Source organism: Lissotriton vulgaris, chromosome 5 (assembly GCF_964263255.1).
Source record: "Lissotriton vulgaris chromosome 5, aLisVul1.2, whole genome shotgun sequence".
In the NCBI taxonomy this organism is placed as follows: domain Eukaryota; kingdom Metazoa; phylum Chordata; class Amphibia; order Caudata; family Salamandridae; genus Lissotriton; species Lissotriton vulgaris.
In genome coordinates this window covers 1,058,212,178-1,058,231,290 of record NC_141693.1, presented here as the reverse complement: position 1 = coordinate 1,058,231,290, position 19,113 = coordinate 1,058,212,178, and the positions used below count along the sequence as shown (strand labels likewise).

Genomic DNA, 19,113 nt, shown 5'->3' with positions numbered 1-19,113 from the left:
TGTTAAAATGAATTTCTGGACTTGGGTAATGTCAGGGGTTTGTTAATGAGTCTAGAGAGACCTTGTATATAGTTGAGCCATTTAAAGGCCTCTTTGAACAGAAAATATAACAGCCTCTGTAACATAAAGTTTTCTTTAAATCAATCAGAATCTAGTCATCACTACAGTACTTTGGAGAAGTGCCAACCCCAGACACCGTCTAAAAAAATGCACATCATTAATGGAAATTGATCCCTGATTCTTCAACAAAATCAGTGCACGGTCTTATTTTTTATCTGCCCTCTTGGTATCTACAGTTGTAAGTGGTAGGGTCAGTTTTCACAACCATGAAATCTGTGGTGGTAAGTTAATAGTAGGGAATCAGTCCACTGATGGATTATGGTCCCCTTTGTCTTAAATCGTAGTTACTAGGAGCAACGCTGCCAGTCCTTATAGATGACTTTCGTAAGTCTCTCATCTAAGTTCTTAAACACGTGGACTAAAATATTGTTTAGGGATTTAAACAAAGTATCTATGACGATAGTCATCAAAGTTTACACATTGTACTGAAATTAATACCAGATGACTCAGAAAGGGCACCGGGCAACTGTCTTGATTAAATGGCACAGGACTAACCAAATCCAATACAGTAGCCTGATGTATTTCCGTTGTCACCTTGACTTATCTCTCCTCACCCTTTAAGGTTGCTAACAGCATTAATAGCATCATTTAATTGAAGCTCTGAGTTATCAATCTCAATCAATTTCCTCATTTGGGCTCCAGCAACTTTAGCCAGGAAGGTATCCAACAGCAATGATGAAGATTTCTGTTTCTTACTTTTACTGGCCATTTAGTTTGTTCTGTTCGCTCTTTCAAGTCAGTCCTTGCTCATATGCATGTTTTTTGTATGTTACTAAAGTGTTTTGACTTTGTGAAACATAATGTGCTCTGTATTTGAAATGGCTTAGTTGATAAACAATTTGCATTTTTGTTTTATTTCAGGAGAGAAAAATCGAATTCATGCTTTCTATAAAGAGAGAGGACTAGAAGTGCCAAAGCCTGGTAAATGGATCATTGTTTGTGTCATTTTGGAAGGGTGGCACACAGTAATGCTACAAAAATTCATGTCATGTGAAATAAATAATGTATGCTGTATATTCAAAAGCAGTTCCCTTTTGGTGTCAATTCACCTAAATCATAGGTGTAGTTAAAAGTGACCTTACACACCCGCTACTCACAATGGCATCGAGTTAATTATATTACACCATATTCAACCTTAATTAAACGCGATTGTTCATATCTGAATTATCCATTCCTTACAGTTTGCCCGCGTAGTATGTTCAGCTGAAAGCCATATTTATTCTACATAAGCAGTGATCAAACTGAAATTCAGTCCACAGAGGTTTAATCTAATAAAAATATAGCATCTGTGAATTACCACCTTCCCCTTATCTTCCTCCTTGTATTCCTAATTAAGGGTGGGCGTAAAATCCGTTTCGCGGGCGAATTTGCGGATTTTCCGCGATTTCGCGATCCACGAATCTCGCGAAATCGCGGTAAAATCCGCGAATCAGCGGGGACGAATTTTCAGCCAAGCAAGGGTTACAGCAGCAGGTGCAAAAGTTGAACCTAATTTCTTTGTAACCTTTTACAAAAGGGTTACAAACAAATTAACTTCAACTTGGACACCTGCTGCTAATTGCTTCCTGGCGCCTCGTTGCCTACTTGCAACTATTCTCTGACCCTGCTCTGACCCTTGAAGCAGGGTCAGAGAATAGTTACAAGTAGGCAACGAGGGACCTGTCCAAGGAATTAAACCTCATCAGGAAGCACTTACAGATATAAACAAGCATTTGCAATGCAATAGGTCTCGCATTAGGAAAGTTTGAGCTATTGGTATTGCACATGACAAATATTTTATTATGTGTTGGTTTTAAAAATAGCTAAATTAATAGCTTTGTCATTTACAATGCCAATAGTTTTAACTTTCGCAGATGTGACACCTATAGCATTTGTAATGCAATATGTGTTGTATTTGCGAGACTTAGATGTATTGAAATTACAAATAACAATGTCTTTTATTTTTTAATTAATACTTAAATAAAAGTTATTGTGATTTATAATGGCAATAGCTTAAAGTTTTGTAAATAACTTTTGTGAAGATAATGTTCAGTGTATTTTATTGTGACGAAAATCCAAGAACAGAAGTGAAATATTAACATTTTTTGTGACATTTATAATAAAGCTTGAAACATTGAGAGAACATATTTGAACCAGTTGTTGTTGAATGGTGGCACAGATTGATGCTGTGGTGGCGCTGAGTGATGTTGAGGTGGTGACGAGTGATACTGTGGCATTTAGTGATGCTGTGGTAGCGCATAGTGATGTGGTGGTGTCCCTGAGTGATTCTGTGGTGCCCCTGAGTGATTTTGTGGTGGTGCTGAGTGATGCTGTGGTGATGCGATAGATAGATAGAGTGAGTGCGATAGATATAGTGAGGGCGATGGATAGAGTGAGGAAGTGCGATGGATAGATAGAGGGAGGGCGATAGTTAGAGTGAGGGCTTAGGGTACTGCCCCTAGAGTACCCTATTCGTGCTACAAGCAGCACACAGCATTGCATTACATGAACTGTATTGCAAAAAGTGTACATTTGTGGTCCCTGAGGATCAGTTTTTGCACCTTTGCTCTAAGACAGCAAAAGTGAGAAAGAGCGAGAAATAAATAGAGATAGAGAATGTGAGAGAAAAATTAGAAGAGGAGGGGAGACAAAGAGAAAAAAATGTAAGAGAGAAAGAAAGAAAAATAAGGCAAGCAGAGAAAGATGATATGAAAATAGAATAAATAAATGAGGATAAATAGATAGAGAAAAGAGCAAAAGAAAGGCGGTGAAGGACAAAGATACATGAGAAGAAACTGAAAGGAAGAAAAAACGAAACAGTGAAATTAACGAATGAAAAGAGAAGATGAAAAAAGAAATACAGAAAAGGCAAAAAGACACAAATAAGGAAATCAGAATGAAGAAAGGAGAAAGAAGGCAAGAGAAAAAAAGACAACAAGCAAAAGATGGAGAGTAAGGCAAGAAGAAAATGAGAGGTACAAAGGCAAAGAGAGAAGAAGTTAAAATAAAATGGAAAAGAAAAAAAAAAGGAGGTACATGGAGAAACGTACAAGAAATAAATACAAAGGTTTATTTACAAGAATTTAATTGTGTTTGAAAAACAAATCTGTAGCATTTCCTTTCACATCCCCCCAACTCAGCAAGATTGTCACATAGTTCACTTTACCAAATGCTCTCACTCTGCAGTTAAAGAAAATTTACCACCAAAACACCAACCTCCATGTCAGGAGAATAAACCAGCAATCTGACAGAAGGCATACACACTAAACTCCATGTTAAAGAATAGGGAGCAAATTGGCAGAAGACAACCCGATATTTGACCTTAGCCTTTTAATGTATGGCAGATACGACGAGCTGAAAAAATAATCTTTATTGCTCATTCCCCTTCTGAACTTGGTTATTTTGAGGTGCTGCAGTAACGTCCACAGTCCCGCTTCCTGCGCCTATGTATACTCTATTTTCAGTGGCAACCTTCGCATATGCATTAATTATGTCCTGTGTGCATAGGAGCAAGTACCAGGTTGCAGGGGACTGGAGACATTTAAATGTGATTTTCTCAAGGCTCGTTTGTCCCTTATCACATCCCCAAATTCTCCTACAGACTTTACAGACTTTAACCTAGAGATTACTTTACAGGTTAAGAGTGAAAAAACCTAAACATACACAGCGTTCCTGGCGATCAGAATCACGGCAGTAATGGTAACTGCTTTTGCTACTCGAAATGCGAGCCTTAGCGATTTTATTTAGGAGTGGCTATAATTAAACATAATGCATTTTATTTTTCTTGTTTGCTGTACTGACCTGTGAACCAAGCATTTGCAATGCAATAGGTCTCGCTAGCGCGGGTGCCTCCACTGTAACGAAAGTAAACAAGCAAACTCACCGCCGCAGCCCGGCTTCAACAGGAAGCCAGGCAACCTTTGTTGGGACGGGGGCGGGGCCGGACACGCGACCGGAGCTTCCCAGGAGGCAGGCTGCAGTGGCTGGCGCATGGCTCCGGTGCAGAGAGAGGAGAACCCTGCGTGCAGCCGGCATCCGCCCGGGAAGCCAAGGAGCGGAGTGCCGGTGTCCCTGTGCCCGTATTACGTCGGAGTGAGCAGCCCGGAGTCCTGCGGAGTAGAAGTCCCGGTGAGTGGGGCTCCGTGCTTGCGTGTCTGTGTGTATGCAGGGGGGTGGGGGGCGGCTGCGTGTGTGTGTGTGTGTGTGTGTGTGCGTGCCCGCGCGCGCGCCTGTGTGTGCGTGCATGCAGGGGGGTGGGGGCTGGGGGCTGGCTGTGTCTGTGTGTGAGCAGGGGCTGTGACTCAGCGCAAGCGCGGCTCAGACGCGCGCTCCCGCGGTCAAAACTGAGACTTCAAAAGCGCGCGTCTGAGTCGTGTCCACTTTCCTAAATACGGGCCACATTAGGTCTGCAGCAGACACTCTCAATGCTCACGCATTGAGAGTACGTCTGCTCGACCTAAAAACAGGAAGAAGGGAGAGGATGGCAAATACACCCATTTTGAGTTGTCAAGAGGGGTTAAACTAAAAGGGACCTTTACAGCACAATTTTCATATGCATTTTGCTAAAAATAAAAAGCTGTATGTTCTGTAGGGGCAACTCAGGAATCTGGCCCTTCAGAGATCCGGCCTCTCTTTCTTTCTCTTGTTCTCTCTCTCCGTCTCTCTTTCCCTCTCTTCTCTCTCTTTCTATCTATCTATCTATCTATCTATCTATCTATCTATCTATCTATCTATCTATCTATCTCTCTCTCCCTCTCCCATAAACGACTGCATGGGTAAATTCGCTATGCAAGCGGCTCGCAAAGACGCAAAAATCCCCGCGAACACACAAAAAAACCAGCGAACATGCAAAAAACCCCGCGAACACGTAAAAAAACAAAAATCCACAAATTCGCGAATTTTGCGGATCGCGAATTCGCAAATCCGCAATTTCGCGGATCGCGAATTCGCAAAATTCGCCCATGCTTATTCCTAATACTCTCTTCTTGTGCATCATCAGCCTATCACATTTTATATGTTTATTTTCTATGTGGAACTGTCTTCTGTCTTCAGTAAGGATGCCATAAAGGGTCAACATCCCTGAGGCCGTCTTAGCCACTAGGATCTGACTGCTAAATATTGTGATGCATTAGACCATGTTCCCAAACATTTTTCCCTCTTTCCCATCTATCATCAGAATTCCTTTCCTATTTCTGGTGATAGAAATTGTTACTGAGGACAACTAGATTTTTTTAAATCAATTTGTGTTGGGAAATCTACAGAAAACTATTTTGTGCAAACCTCTTTGTACTCTGTAGTTGCTGAGAGTTGTTTAAATAGCAATGATATTCTTTATGGTACTGGTTGACTGTTGATGCCTTAACAGTCTTTACCCTTTAGAAACTCATCAACATCTGATGGTGATTTTTAGATGCATGGTTGTCAAGGAGTTAAATTTGTAGTTGATTTCTTGGTACACTGTGTTAATCATATAGGGACCTTTTGCATCTTGTAAACACGGAGGGTAAATGGAAATTAATGCTAGTCGTGATGCTGACATATGTTTCCTCTCAGCAAACTATGAGTTTTTCACTGTATTAATCAAACAGGGACCTTTTGCATCTTGTAAACGCGGAAGGTAATTGGAAATTAATGCTAGTCGTGATGCTGACATATGTTGCCTTTCAGCAAACTATGAGTTCTTCACATAAATACAAATTTCAGGTGTAAGATGTTTTATCTTGTTTTTCATAAGATAATGGGCATAGGCAAGATGGAGGGGCTATAATTAGATCATTCTATAGATGGTGGACTATGTAATCCAGGTTATCCCCTCAAGGAAATAGTCACTCTATAAGAGAAAGGTGTCTACAGAAACAGAGGAAGAAATCTGACCCTAGTTGTATGACTAAATACACCGGAATACACCGAAACAGAACCTGAAATGAATTCTAGGAATCCTAGTTAGAATATTGTATTTCATAAGATGCCAGTATACACATACTTGTCACTTAGTCTAATACAAGAGTATTGTCAACCTATCAGTTACTCCGAGGAAGTAGCAAAGAAGAGAGATCCTTATTAATTCAAATCCTCATGAAAGGTGTGCAGCTGTTATATTTGTGACATACAAACTGTATAGAGTCTAAATGCTAGTATTTTAGATTATTATAATTTCACAGCGGAGAAGGCGGCTGGGTTGCTTAAGGATGGCAGGTAATGTTTTTATTTTTCACATTTGGGTCGGAGGGAACTGCCCCTGCGTAACAGTTGAAAGCTGGAGCAGATGATTTTGGGAGGCAAACATAACCTAATCCTGTAGATGAGTAAAACGTGAATTGCAGGGATGTTTTCCACCTTTGGGTTCTGAACATCATAGATGACTCAAGCTTTGCTCTCATCGATCACGCAGAGCCCCTCAGTGAAAAAATCCCAGTAATTCACTGTTGCTCATCTATAATTCTATATGTAACTTTTGTGTCTTCATTTGTTTTCATAACATTTCCATAACTGCTGTTGATATATGTAGAATCTTAGTAAAAGTAAAATGTATTTCATAAGGTACATTGTCCCAGGTTACACACAACACTGATATGTGCTTCTCAACTACATATTCCATTTGAGGAGTAAAACATGATTGACTTAGCTTCAAATAGTTATATATGTTACAGTATTAATAATCATGTCTAATGTCGCTCTTATGCAACAGAGATAAATACCACCGTAAGCTTTAATTTTTTCTCTACAGAAGCAACACAACCCATCTCAGTGCCCAGAAGAAAGACCAAAAAAACCTTGAGTACAGTTTTCCAACTTCCACCAGAACTCGATGTATCACTTCTACTAGAGTTTATTGGGTAGGTGAAGCACATATCCTCTGGCTATTAAGGAGCTTCAATTGTGACATTCATTTTTAGCTTTAATCTGAGTACTTCCAACTCACAGGAAATTCTACTTTAGCCTCCTTGAAAATGTTATATTAGACTTTTGAAGAGATGTGTGGCTATCTGCTTTGTTTTATTTGCACACTGTGTAAATACATATGAAAGTAACTGATGCATTAATTAATTCACCATACCATATAATCTGAAATAATCATCAAGGGAGTAGGAGCTTCAATAAGTAAGCAACAAGAGGATGTGATGTCTCACTCTTTGAGTCAAACAAGCAGTTCCGATAACCGAGACCTTCATCAGACAATGTGTGTAAATACAGTCCACAGAACATACTTGCAGATCTGTCCGCACTCTCACTTCGGTATGAATGTACTCTTTAGTAAATGCTCTACATATTGTATGACAGAAATGTATGGCTATAATTGGCTAAGATTTTCAAATGGAGATTGTGGCTTCAGACAAAGCACTTTACAGTTTACTTTTAGGTTTTGCCTACAGACCACTTCCGCTTTTAACTGTATGTTGTAGAAGATCTATTGTGTATAATGCCAGTACTTAGAATGGGCTTGTCATCATTGGTTGGATTTCTTGTCATTCGCATATCCTTGCTTTTTATTTGATGGTGTTACTTCCTCTTTTGTTTGCACCTCCCTTGAAGCATGGCTTTTTTACCATCCTTTAGTAGGATTTGCCTACAGCGTGCATGCTTTGTCAGTGAAAGGTATTGTGAATTTAAAAAAGTTTTAAAACGTGCTTCGAGCCCACCCCATACTTATGTTACTTACTATTGGTTTGCTCTCACATCGCTCTCATTTCCTTTCTTCCTATTGGTTAGGCCCTATTGCTGCGTCCACTTTCTCTTCGGTCATCCATGGAGCTTGAAACAAGTCCAGTTTCCTTTCTATGCGGCCAGAGTCCTTCCACTGCCTGCCGCTTGTAGAGGGACGTTTTTTTCTAGTTTTAATTTAAGCATTCCTTAAAAGTGCATATGTTTGCAGGCCGTCCTCATTGTTTGCCCTGCCCCTTCCACTTTCTCATTGCCAATTTAAATATAGCATGAACTCGACCCGAAGGTATTAGAGAGCTACTTCATTCTTTATAACCCACTCACCTCGCTGCCGTTGTTTCCCACTTTCCTTTCTCTTGTTGCTTTTTAGGTCTCGCCTCTCAATGCGCATGCGCATTGAGCGAGACTATAAGGGCTTAAATAAGGTTTACCTAGACTGGCGTTTTGATGCTGTGCCCGTGCGCTTTTAGGTCAATGCGCAAGCGCATTGACCTAAAATGCGCGTGCACATCATCAAATCGCCAGTCAATCGCCCGGCAGCACTCCTCCCACACCTTTGAAGTGAAGCTTAGCTTCACTTCATAGGCCCCTGCTGCTTCACACCCTCATCGCCGCTCTCCCAGCTCCGCCCCCTCCCCTGCCCGCCGTGTCGCATTTCTCCTCCCCCTCCCCTTCTCTGCCTTACCTCCGTCTTGTTTGTAATCTTGGCTCTCCCCGCTCCGCCCCCTCCCCTGCCCGCCGTGCCGCATTTCTCCTCCCCCTCCCCGCCTTCCCTCCGTCTTGTTTTTTAAACGCAGCGCTTACAAACATAGACAGCATACACAAAAGCTTTCTCAAAATACAGCATGAGAGAATTCTTCACACACACACAGACACACATGCACGCACTCACACACAGACACACACACACGCATGCACTTGCATACAGACTCACATGCATGCACTCACATACACACACCCACATGCACACACACTCACACTCACATGAATACTCCCACTCAGACACACACGCACACAACTAGCACAACTAGCGGCATCCAAGGAGTGTTATGTTTTCCCATCACAAGGAAAGCATGTGCAGCACATTTTCTGCCACATACGAGAAATATCACAAACTCTTGCGTAGGATGTATTTTTGTGTTATTTTGTATGCTAAAGTACTCGGAGAATAGAAGAGTAATTAAATACTTAGTCACCTAGAGCTTTGACAAGGACATTCTCTGCCTTTACCAAGAGCAGTTAAATGTGTTTCTTCTTTGCCGTCAGCAACCACACAAATGGCCAAATAGCTGATGCCGATTCACAATTAATTTGAAGAAAAAAAAAAAACGTCTCCGTAAGTCAGGAGACAGGCATGAAAGGCTACAAAAAGAAGGTAGCAAGCCTCACCTGGCAGCAGTGTATTAAGGGGCTGCTATTTTTGGTTCATTAAAATGAGCGATCACGCACTAGTGGTCCGTGACCAGTTCTTTGCCTGGATAACCTTGATCCAGCTTTTGCCCATGACCAGGATTATGATGCATCAACCGTCTTGTTATTTTGCCACTAACTTTACCAAGAAGTGGGCTACACTATGGTAACATCACTCAGTGCTTTATGTTATCTTTGGATGTCAGAGAAACGACAGCCTTCCCCCTTTTAAACCACCTCGCTTCATTGCCAAGCTTGTTTCCTTAGTATTGTGACAGCGGAGGTTCCTAAGTATTGAGGACTCCCCAAGGCTTTATGCAGCTCGGTTTCATGTAAGATGAGCGAGTGAGTGAATACTCCCACTCAGACACACACGCACACAACTAGCACAACTAGTGGCAGGCTGAAACACAAAGTAAATAATAAATAAAAAACAACATGTAATCTTTATGACAGGGATTACACTGCCACTGACAAAGGTAAACAAAAGTTAGCTCAGGATCTGCAACACTGCATGTTCTTCTCTTCGCTCAAGTTTGACTTGCAACTGTGGGGAGGGGGCGGTGTATTCGCCAGAGCACTTCAACCTCATAATCTGGAAGCATAAATCACCCCGCCCTCCCTCTCCCCATTGTTCGGCTCCCATTTCCTGTAAAGTTCAATTCACAGTTTCTGTATTTTGTGGTCGCCTTTACATAGTGCATTACACAGTGAGTTACAGCCCTCAGTTCACGACAGGCAACACTGTTTCAAGCTGTTTTCAAACTTTCAAGCTTTATTACAAATCACAAAAAAGATGTTAATATTTCACTTCTGTTCTTGGATTTTCGTCACAATAAAAAAACACTGAATATAATCTTCACAAAAGTTATTTACAAAAGTTTAAGCTATTGCCATTACAAATTAAATAAATTATTTAACAATTAATTTAACAAAAAAATAAAAGCCATTGTTATTTGTAATAATAATACATCTAAGTCACGTAAATAAAAAACATGTTGCATTACAAATGCTATAGGTGTCACATTTGCGAAAGTTATAACTATTGGCATTGTAAATGCCAGAGCTATTAATTTAGCTATTTTAACAAACACATAAATTAAAAAATTTTTATTTATAAGACCAATAGCTCAAACTTTCCTAATGCGAGACCTATTGCATTTCCAATGCTTGTTTACATTTTATTTCCAGGTGGTTTTTCAAGCACACACTGAACCTGAACGTATTTGAGCACCATGCACTAGCAATATTTACTTTACACAAGGGCACATTAATTTTTTTAGGCACCAGGAGTTTAAGTGGTTTGCCTCGAATCTCAGGATGTCAAACCTGGTTGTCCAGTCCTGAAGGCAACAGTTCTGACTGTAATGCCACATCCCCTTTAAAAACATGAGCAAACCCAAATAGCTCGCTCAGAGGTATTTTGCTTTGTTAATGTTTTTTTAAAGATATTGCACGGTGATGGTGCGTGGGCTCACCTGCTCGTTTTACCATACTCACCTGGGCCCATAAAAACATGCACACTTTGAACAGGTAACCCTTCGCTAAATCAGGATTTTAATTTGACCTATTAGGACCTACACCATTGACTTACCAATCCTTGTTGCTGGTACCTAAAGTCCTAAGGGATCAAGGGAGTTAGAATAATAGGTAGAAAAAATAACATTTGCATTCATAAATAACCACCAACTTTGGTAACATTTAAACACTTTATCTATGTAAATTTTTAAATGTCAGAGTCCATACTCATTCAATTAAAGCTCGTTCGGTTAGAAAGACAATGATTAAAGCAAAATATGCAGACATTTGATAAGAAATATCGTTAAGCATTTGAACATAGGGAGGGTAGAAAAGGGAAACAGTACAATGACATACCCACACAGAATTTATAGTTACCTAGAATGGTGTGAAGACCAACCCTGGCCACGGGCTGGGATAAAGGACAGGACTCTCGGAGGTTCAGGTGTCAGTAGACAGCACAGGTGCAGATCAGGACAGCTTAATGCCAAATTAGGATGGATGCAGATTTAACCAGGTACCCTCAGCTAAGTGCAACGCCAGCGTCACACCCCTCTCTGCGGCTAACAGTGGACCCCGACTGAGTTACCGAATTTTCTCCCTCAGAACCCCAATTGGGTTATCGATTTCTCCCACAAAACCCCAATTAGGTTATCGAATCTTCTGACAGAGTGCTCCACCAGCACCTCTGCTCTCGATCCCCTATTGAGTGTGTGGAGTCAGTGACAGGTCAGCTATTCGGACAAGTCGGACAATCAAATTAGCTAAGCCTACCTTAGTTATCCCATTTTCCAGGGCAGTGTACCACCGCCCAATGTTGCAAATTCGTGTATAACCATTATTTGATTGGACAAAAGGCGAGGAGAGGTCATCACACCATACCAGTTATGAGGTCACTTGATTCATTATTCAGATATATGTTCCCTCCCAATATTTTATTTCCCATGCACCTTTATTCCACCCAACAATGAATGTTTTAATAATGAATACAATGTAGAAGAAGATTTGTAAGTTATCTTCCTCTTGGAGGGTCAGGAGTTTATTTTCCTGGGAACATCACTGGTAAGACTTTTGCTGGCATGGATTCAATATCAGAGCTTGTAGACTCGAGAGAATTCAGCACATGCGCAGTCTCAGGACCCAAGATGTAGCAACATTGTACTTGATTGGTCCGAACACGAGTTAATAGCAAAGTCAAAGAAGAACAGTTTTAGAACAAAGAATAAATGAATGCACTGTATACCACTTATCTCTACTCTATTCCCATTACTTTATTTTAACTACAGCATTAGATTTTAAGCAGAACGAACAATTTAGTAAAAGCAGCGATGCAAGCGTTAGCACGGTAAAACACAGAGCAGCCATCTTAGTTCTAGTGCGCAGAAGCAACAGTTTCCCACCAAACAGAGAGTACGTCATGTCACGTGAGAGTGACAGACGCATGTGCAGTAGAGAATCCCGCGTTGAGGCGGCCATATTAGGTCACTTGAGTTACTATTAGTAAAAGCACATATGAAAGCTTCCCCAAGATGCTAGAAATGTTGTGTGATGCAATAATTAATAAGACAAAACACGTTTATCAATACTTAGTAAGCTACTTAGAGAGGGTTGAGTGCAAGCAAGTCGCTTGACCTGCGAAACCTTGCTCCATCATTGGTAGCATAGGTTGCTGTGCAATATGACTAAGCGTGAACAAAAAAAGCACTGTGATACAGTCAACACTGGCTGCACCATAGTGCTTTGTTATTATTTACTTTGTCATGTTGCATAGCAACTTGCGCTGCTGTGCAACATTTAAAGGCGAACCTACTAGCTTTGACAATGCTTGTTTTGCATGACGTCCCTGCCTAATATAAGGGAACTACTTTTTTCATTTCTTTTTCTTTGAGCATTCCATGGGACTGCATTTGTGTTCTTGCTGTCACTCCAAATGCTGCTTCCATCTAGCATCTTTGTCCGCTACCATATCCGCATTGCACCACAGTCCTCCCACCCAGTTCTTAATAGCACAGCAACAGGTATATTTTTGCCATGTGTGGCTGAAGTGATGACTTTTTAATTTTAATTTTCTTTTATCTTCTGCCTTAAACATGTTGCATGAAAACCAAGGCCATGGCACACAATTGCAGCATTTATGGCACTGGGGCGAGGGGCATGATTTTGCACTAACTCAGCATCTCTTTGAGGCAGAAGAGTCACCTGAAAAATGTCTCTTCTCCTGGAACCCCCGAAATATGTACCTGGACTGGTTCAGGCACCAAGAGGCTGGAATATCAGTATCATGTCTATATAGTCCTCTGGAAAGTATAATCAAGAATTTTCCTCTTTATTTTCTAGCATTTCCTCAGACCTCTGTTAGGTTCTGTTAAGTACTTACAACTAGTCCTATGTTATTTGAAGCTGGATTCAGATGAAAAATGTATATATAATTTGATGCGTGCCTGTAACCAGTCAGTGGTGGTGTAATAGTTAACACTGCTCACACATGTGAAGAGGTGAAAGAACAATTGAAACACACACAAAGCAAAGCTTACCCAATGATTTATAGTCTGAGGCCTCAACTCAGTTCTTCTTGAGAAGAAGTGTAATCCTTTAAATATCTGGAGGAAGAAATCCATAGAAACCCTAACTGGACGACACATATTCAAACTACCCTTGAAAAAGTGTAAGCTCTGGCAAATGCTATCGCAAACTGGTCAGGAAATATGGACTTCAATTTTCTAACCACATTGATAGAGTTTTCCTAACAAAGGTTGTAAGTCATATAGTCTATGGTGCAGAACTCTGCGGACTGGATAAGACTACTTGTCATTTCGGTTACTTTGAGAGGAAATTCTAGAAGTTCTCAATCTCCCCCAAAGGATTTCCCCCTGCAATCTTCATATCTGACGGTTACACATCCATGCCAGAAAGACCCATTGAAATATGTGCTGGGGACGTACATTATAAGCTGATTAGTATGTCCACATTCGTAATACTTGGTCTCAAAGAAAGTAAGAGACTCAACTTGGCACTATTGCAAGCCCTAGTAATCTTCAAACGTTTTTGAAGAGGCAGATAAACCCCATGATGACCAAAAAATGTGTGCACCTAGCAAAAGAGCGTAGAAAGGGTGCACTTGATAGTCTGTCCCATGTCCAAAACAGGGGGATGTTTGACCCTTCATCATGTGCACCGCAGTATTTAACACTGCTGGCAAATGAGAGAGAAAAGAGACTGTTTACCCTGGTGGGTGGAGGTTGCGTACTGCTAAACTAAACCCTAAACAGGAAAAATACCGCAGTCTCCACCAAATGCAACTGTGGTGTCATAGAAAATTTGAGAAATTTCTAACTGGAGTGCCTCGTGCACAGTACTATAGAACTGAGTACTATAAGTATGTTTCTCCAAAAAAACTGTTAGACGAACCCGATGAACAAATATTTTTCCTCCTAAGTGACCAGTCTGGGCAAGCGACAAAATTGACTAGAATGTTTATGAGGAAAAACTGACACATACGGGCTAAATCGATACAGACTGGTAATTTCTCTGGCCCAGTCCTGGTTCCAGGAAATATACTGTCCAGATCCATGGATAGATATATTCTGATGAAGACTGCAGGATTGTATGTGGTCACAAGAAGGGGCCTTTTATCTTTTTGTCCTTTTAAAAAAATCTTTTGTACCACTTTAATTATATGAATGTTTGCTCTCTTTAAAAATCTTGTAAGGTGCTAAATTGTACGTCGTTTTTTTTACATGTATTTTATTATGTGTTCATGTGTGAAATGCAGCCATGCTTTTAATGTGGGCCAAAATCACAATCAATGCATTCATATTTTACTGGATAAGACATTGGCGTAACTAAGGCCAGGTATAGTAGGGAAATATCATATGTGTTTAATCTGTAGGCAGTAATGATGGAAATCTAGAATCCTCAATTAAAAAATTATAGGAAAATAGTGCTAAATCTCAATAGGTGGATTTTGGTAAGTGGTACCCATAACAATCATCAAAAAATTGTAATCAAAGGTATCTGTGAGTGTGGCAAAGCTCACAGGGTTGCACGGCCTACCTGTTTTGATAACTGCCACCAAAACAGCCAAACCTGGCTGAGGAGAAGGATTATCTAGTCTAAAGCGGCTTCTAAAAGCAAAGAAGCACGATTATGGATGGCGTCACTTGTGTCCGTCAAAGAAAAGAGGCTCATGGGAGTTTGTGTCAATGGTCCACAACTCGACCAGAGGGTACTCTTGGTAGTGTCCTCTTTCATCTGCATTAAAGCACACACTCTGATACAGGGATTATTATCTTGTCCAAAGGATGCAGAACTGTAAAAAGGGAAAATTTTCCAGAGTAACAATGATGAGACGTGGGACAGTGATAGATGAGACTAATGAAACCAGGTCACAGTCTCATTGCAATAGGTAGTGTATGCTGATAAATATGAGGTTAACAAGATCCTATCAAATCCAGGGAAAGTGTATCCCATGGAAGGATGTTAGGATGTGACATGTACGTGACATGAAATGTTATACCATATTACTGAAATGGGTATGGGAAAAACTCAAGTAAACTCCAGACACTATCAATAGACTGCAGAAGTGTAGGACTAATAATGGCCTGCACAAGTGCGTCAATCACATCAATGTGAAAAATGGGTGTAGGACTAATGGTATAAACACAGGAGTGTTATGGCAGTATCTCCTGGGTGAAATCAACCTAATGTTTGCCTACATATTCAGGAGGTAAAACAGGCTAATGTTAGGTTCTTAATTGAGTCATAATGATTTTGTAGCATTTAGCCAGACATGGCACCAACCAGGGATAGAGAAAACAGTTGTTTAATGAGGTATATCAAGGACAGGTAGGAAACCGGCATCTGCTCCTTCGGGTATTTCTCTTTCCAACATCGGTTCTCTGCCTGTACTCCTGTAGGGTAAATCGCAGGTGCTGCGATCCCAGGAAGAAACTGATCCTTGAGAGAAGACAGAAAAGGTACTGTTCTCTAAAAATGTACCCCTACAGCATCCCCATTCAAATTATACACCGACAGTGATTGCTGCAACCCTTTGTGGTGCCATAGGCTTCACCGTCTTTTCCTAGTTGTTAGTGCAGCTAAACCAGAAACCCTTAAGACTATCCCAATAGCCCCCGCGTAGAAAACATTTCCACCCCGGGAGTAGTTTAGTTGGTGAAAACCCTGCAATTTGCATGGAGCCACTGCCCAATGAGAGGACTGCAGCCGTCCAGGGTACATCTCCAAGGGATTCTCCTCTGGCCTCAGCTCTTCTGTCTTGTCTCCATTCTTTAACGCTGCTGGTAGCTCTCTGTCTCTTCTCTCATCCTCCTGTTGCAGTGTCAGCGTCTCAGGCGGGGTCTCCAAGGATGATCCTATCTCCGCCGCTGCAGCCCTGTCGCTTGTGTTCTCTGTTTCTATGTCTGCTCCCACTTTATTGTCCTCCTCGCATCCCACATTCTCCTCTTTCAGTGTTCTGAAACACACCATGAATTCTGGACCATGCCCTTCATATTCCCCCAGCCACTTCTTTGCGCCAGTGCATTCATTTGTATCTAATCCACTAACTCATTTAGTTGTTAAGGCTCTCATGTCAGCCATGTTGGAGCCTGTGGCTGCTGTGACCGATCCCATGTCACAGATACCAATACAATATTGTCATTTAGTCCTTTCGTATGAGTACCTGGTCTGAAGACCCAGCTTTTTTCTTTGAGCAGGAGGCAGTGGTTCTGATCATGAGTGGAAAAAGCAGTTCTGGGTTTCTCAGCATTCATTTTGATAGCAATTCAATTGCAAAAAAAATGCAGTCATCTATATCCTGATATAGTAAAAAACACAAGGAAAGGTGATTTTAATTTTCACCTTGAAGAGACTGACAACCAAGACTCACGTGCCCTCTCAGAGGTACTTTCCAATCTTGGTTTGTTACAACTAGTATCCTCTCCCACCACACTTTGGATGGTATTTTTAGCAATGATATTATAGTAACTTATCAAAAAACTATCCCTATTTGCTAGTCCGATCACAGTGCAGTTACCTTTGATCTCCTACCCCCTCCAGCAGCTAAAAACAATATAGCTCCTCACCCTCTGGACAAATCTAGAAATTGGAAAGGGGTCTCGGCTGAGACACTAGGCAGAACTTTAAATAGTATACCCTGTGTAATTCAAGAGGACTATGACAGCGGGGCAGTGGCATTTGCTGCATGGCCGGAGACTGCAGTAAATAAACTTGCCCCTTGAAGGCAATCATTCATAAAAAGCTTTCTCCTTCTGCTCACTGGTACAATGATAGGTTTAGGATGCTTAAACAAGCTTGCTGCCGTTTCGAGCGGGCTTGGAGGAAAATCTTAGATGATCAAGAAAGAATCCTATATAAAATGAGTATTAAAGAATACAATCTCGCATTAATGGAAGAAAAGGCTAAATATTGCATCTATAAAATCAAAAATGCATCCTCTGCTAAAGAAATTTTCAGGCTAGTACAAGTGTTTTTGGCCTCACAACTCAGAGCAGAGCTAGAAATTTCACAAGCCTTCTCTAACCTGCTAGCAACCTTCTTCCACTCCAAAATCATGGACATTCAATTCAGGCTTTGACACTAGCCTTATGGTGCCATGTTGGCCCACAACAACGTCACAAGGGATGCCAAACCTGCACAAGCCTAGAGACCAGAGGTCTCTCCGTGTCCAAGCTGGCTGCACAATATCTCCTGAAAACCTACGCAGGGTCACCTCTAGAAGCCTGCCCTCCAGCAGTTCTCCATATGGCGGCCAATGTTATAGCCAATCCACTTTGTAAATTAATTAATAATGTGATCCTTTCCTGATCCTATGCTCAAAGTTGGAAGCAAGCTATCATTAGGCTTCTCCTTAACCCCGTCTGTGCGCACAAAAGTTTTGCCCTGTGCAGGAGTTTTTATTAGTGGGCAGGATTTGGACTGCCGGGGCCGTTCTCTGGACACGCCCACCATGACGCGTGATGCATCCCGGCCGCCACGAGCATGCAAGGGGTTAAAAAAACAAATCTAGACCCCATGGATTGTAAGAACTATTGCCCAATCTCCTTGATCCCTGTCCCAGCAAAGATGCTGAAAATGCACCTTAACATCCTGTTGATGGAAACTGCAGAACAGCAACTTTGGGTTAATGATTCCCAGTTTGGTTTTAGCAAACACCATGGTACAGAAACTGCCTTAATATCAGCCACTGACTGTATTAGGCACATGGTGGATGAAGAATAAGGGGTGGCTCTGATGCAGCTGGATAGACTCCAAGGTTTTGGCATCTCTCATTAAGCATAAGCCCTAAGGTCCTCTTTCCTTGGGGAAAGATTTCAAAGGGTGACATTACAGCACTTCCACTCAGAGGCCTTTTCCTTACATTGTGGAGTGCAGCAGGGCTCATCATTGAGCCCTATGCATTTTAATCTTTATGTGGCACACTTAGTGATGGTAATCCATTCCTTTAGATTGGAGGTAGTCTCATATGCAGACAACACTCAGATCATGGTGTCAATTCCCAAGAAGTCATGCTCAGTAGCGGAGAACATCTTAGGGTGCATGACTAAAGTGGCACAATGGATGTCATGTAACTTTTTTGAAACTCCATGGAGACGAGACGAAAGTTATGATTTTCTGCCCAGGGACATCAAGATGGAGCAATAACTGATGGCCACACTCCTTAGGAAACTGTCCTACTTCAAGAAAGAAGGCTAAGAACCTTGGAGTACTGATGGACACTGAACTTAATTGTAATGTCCAAATAAATTGTATACTTACTACTTGCACCTGTATTATAAGGATGCTTACGAAAATCTTCCCATTCATCCAACGGCCGGCACGTAGGTAGCTTTTTCCCTAGTTCTGTAACACGCTGTACCTGGACTTGAACAAGAATACGCAGCACAAACTCCAGGTGGTGCAGAATGCATTGGCAAGACTTGTTTTGGATATTCCCAGAAGGCAGTCCGCTGGGGAGGGTCTAGAAATCCTGCACTGGCTCATTGTTAATAAGCGCATTAGCTTCAAATCTCTTCGCATGGTACATAAGGTTCTTCATCTTCCATATCCAACAAGAAAAAAACCATGTTCAGTTGGCATTCCCAGCTGTACAAAAAGGGGTGGTGATGGATGGAGCATCTGAACCAATCAAACACTCACACCCAGTCAACAGATCTGGGTTTAATACATCACCGTTCTTTAGCCCACTCTGCCACCCCAGTTCAAGCATGGCCATATGCAAATCAGTCTGACCCTGTGCCTCATGGGAACAGTCCAGCCCGAACTGCCAAGCCATGCCTTCCCTGGACTGGATTCAAGCTTCCTAGGACCGGTTTCTGGCATTACAGCCGTCTTCAGCCAGGCTTGCTTTAATCCAGTGGCAAAGTGAGTAAGGGACTCACGTCTGAGCATACCCTGCCAACATAT

The 19,113-nt window shown here is 41.5% G+C and overlaps 1 protein-coding gene across 1 annotated transcript in view; it reads left to right on the top strand.

Moving 5' to 3' along the window:
• Positions 1 to 19,113, top strand: part of PCGF6 (polycomb group ring finger 6) — a 305,170-nt gene that overhangs the window by 103,326 nt on the left and 182,731 nt on the right. The window contains exons 5-6 of the mRNA XM_086922718.1: positions 982 to 1,041; positions 6,827 to 6,935. Of these exons, the coding sequence (XP_086778844.1) occupies positions 982 to 1,041; positions 6,827 to 6,935 (169 nt within the window). The remainder of the gene's footprint in view (positions 1 to 981; positions 1,042 to 6,826; positions 6,936 to 19,113) is intronic.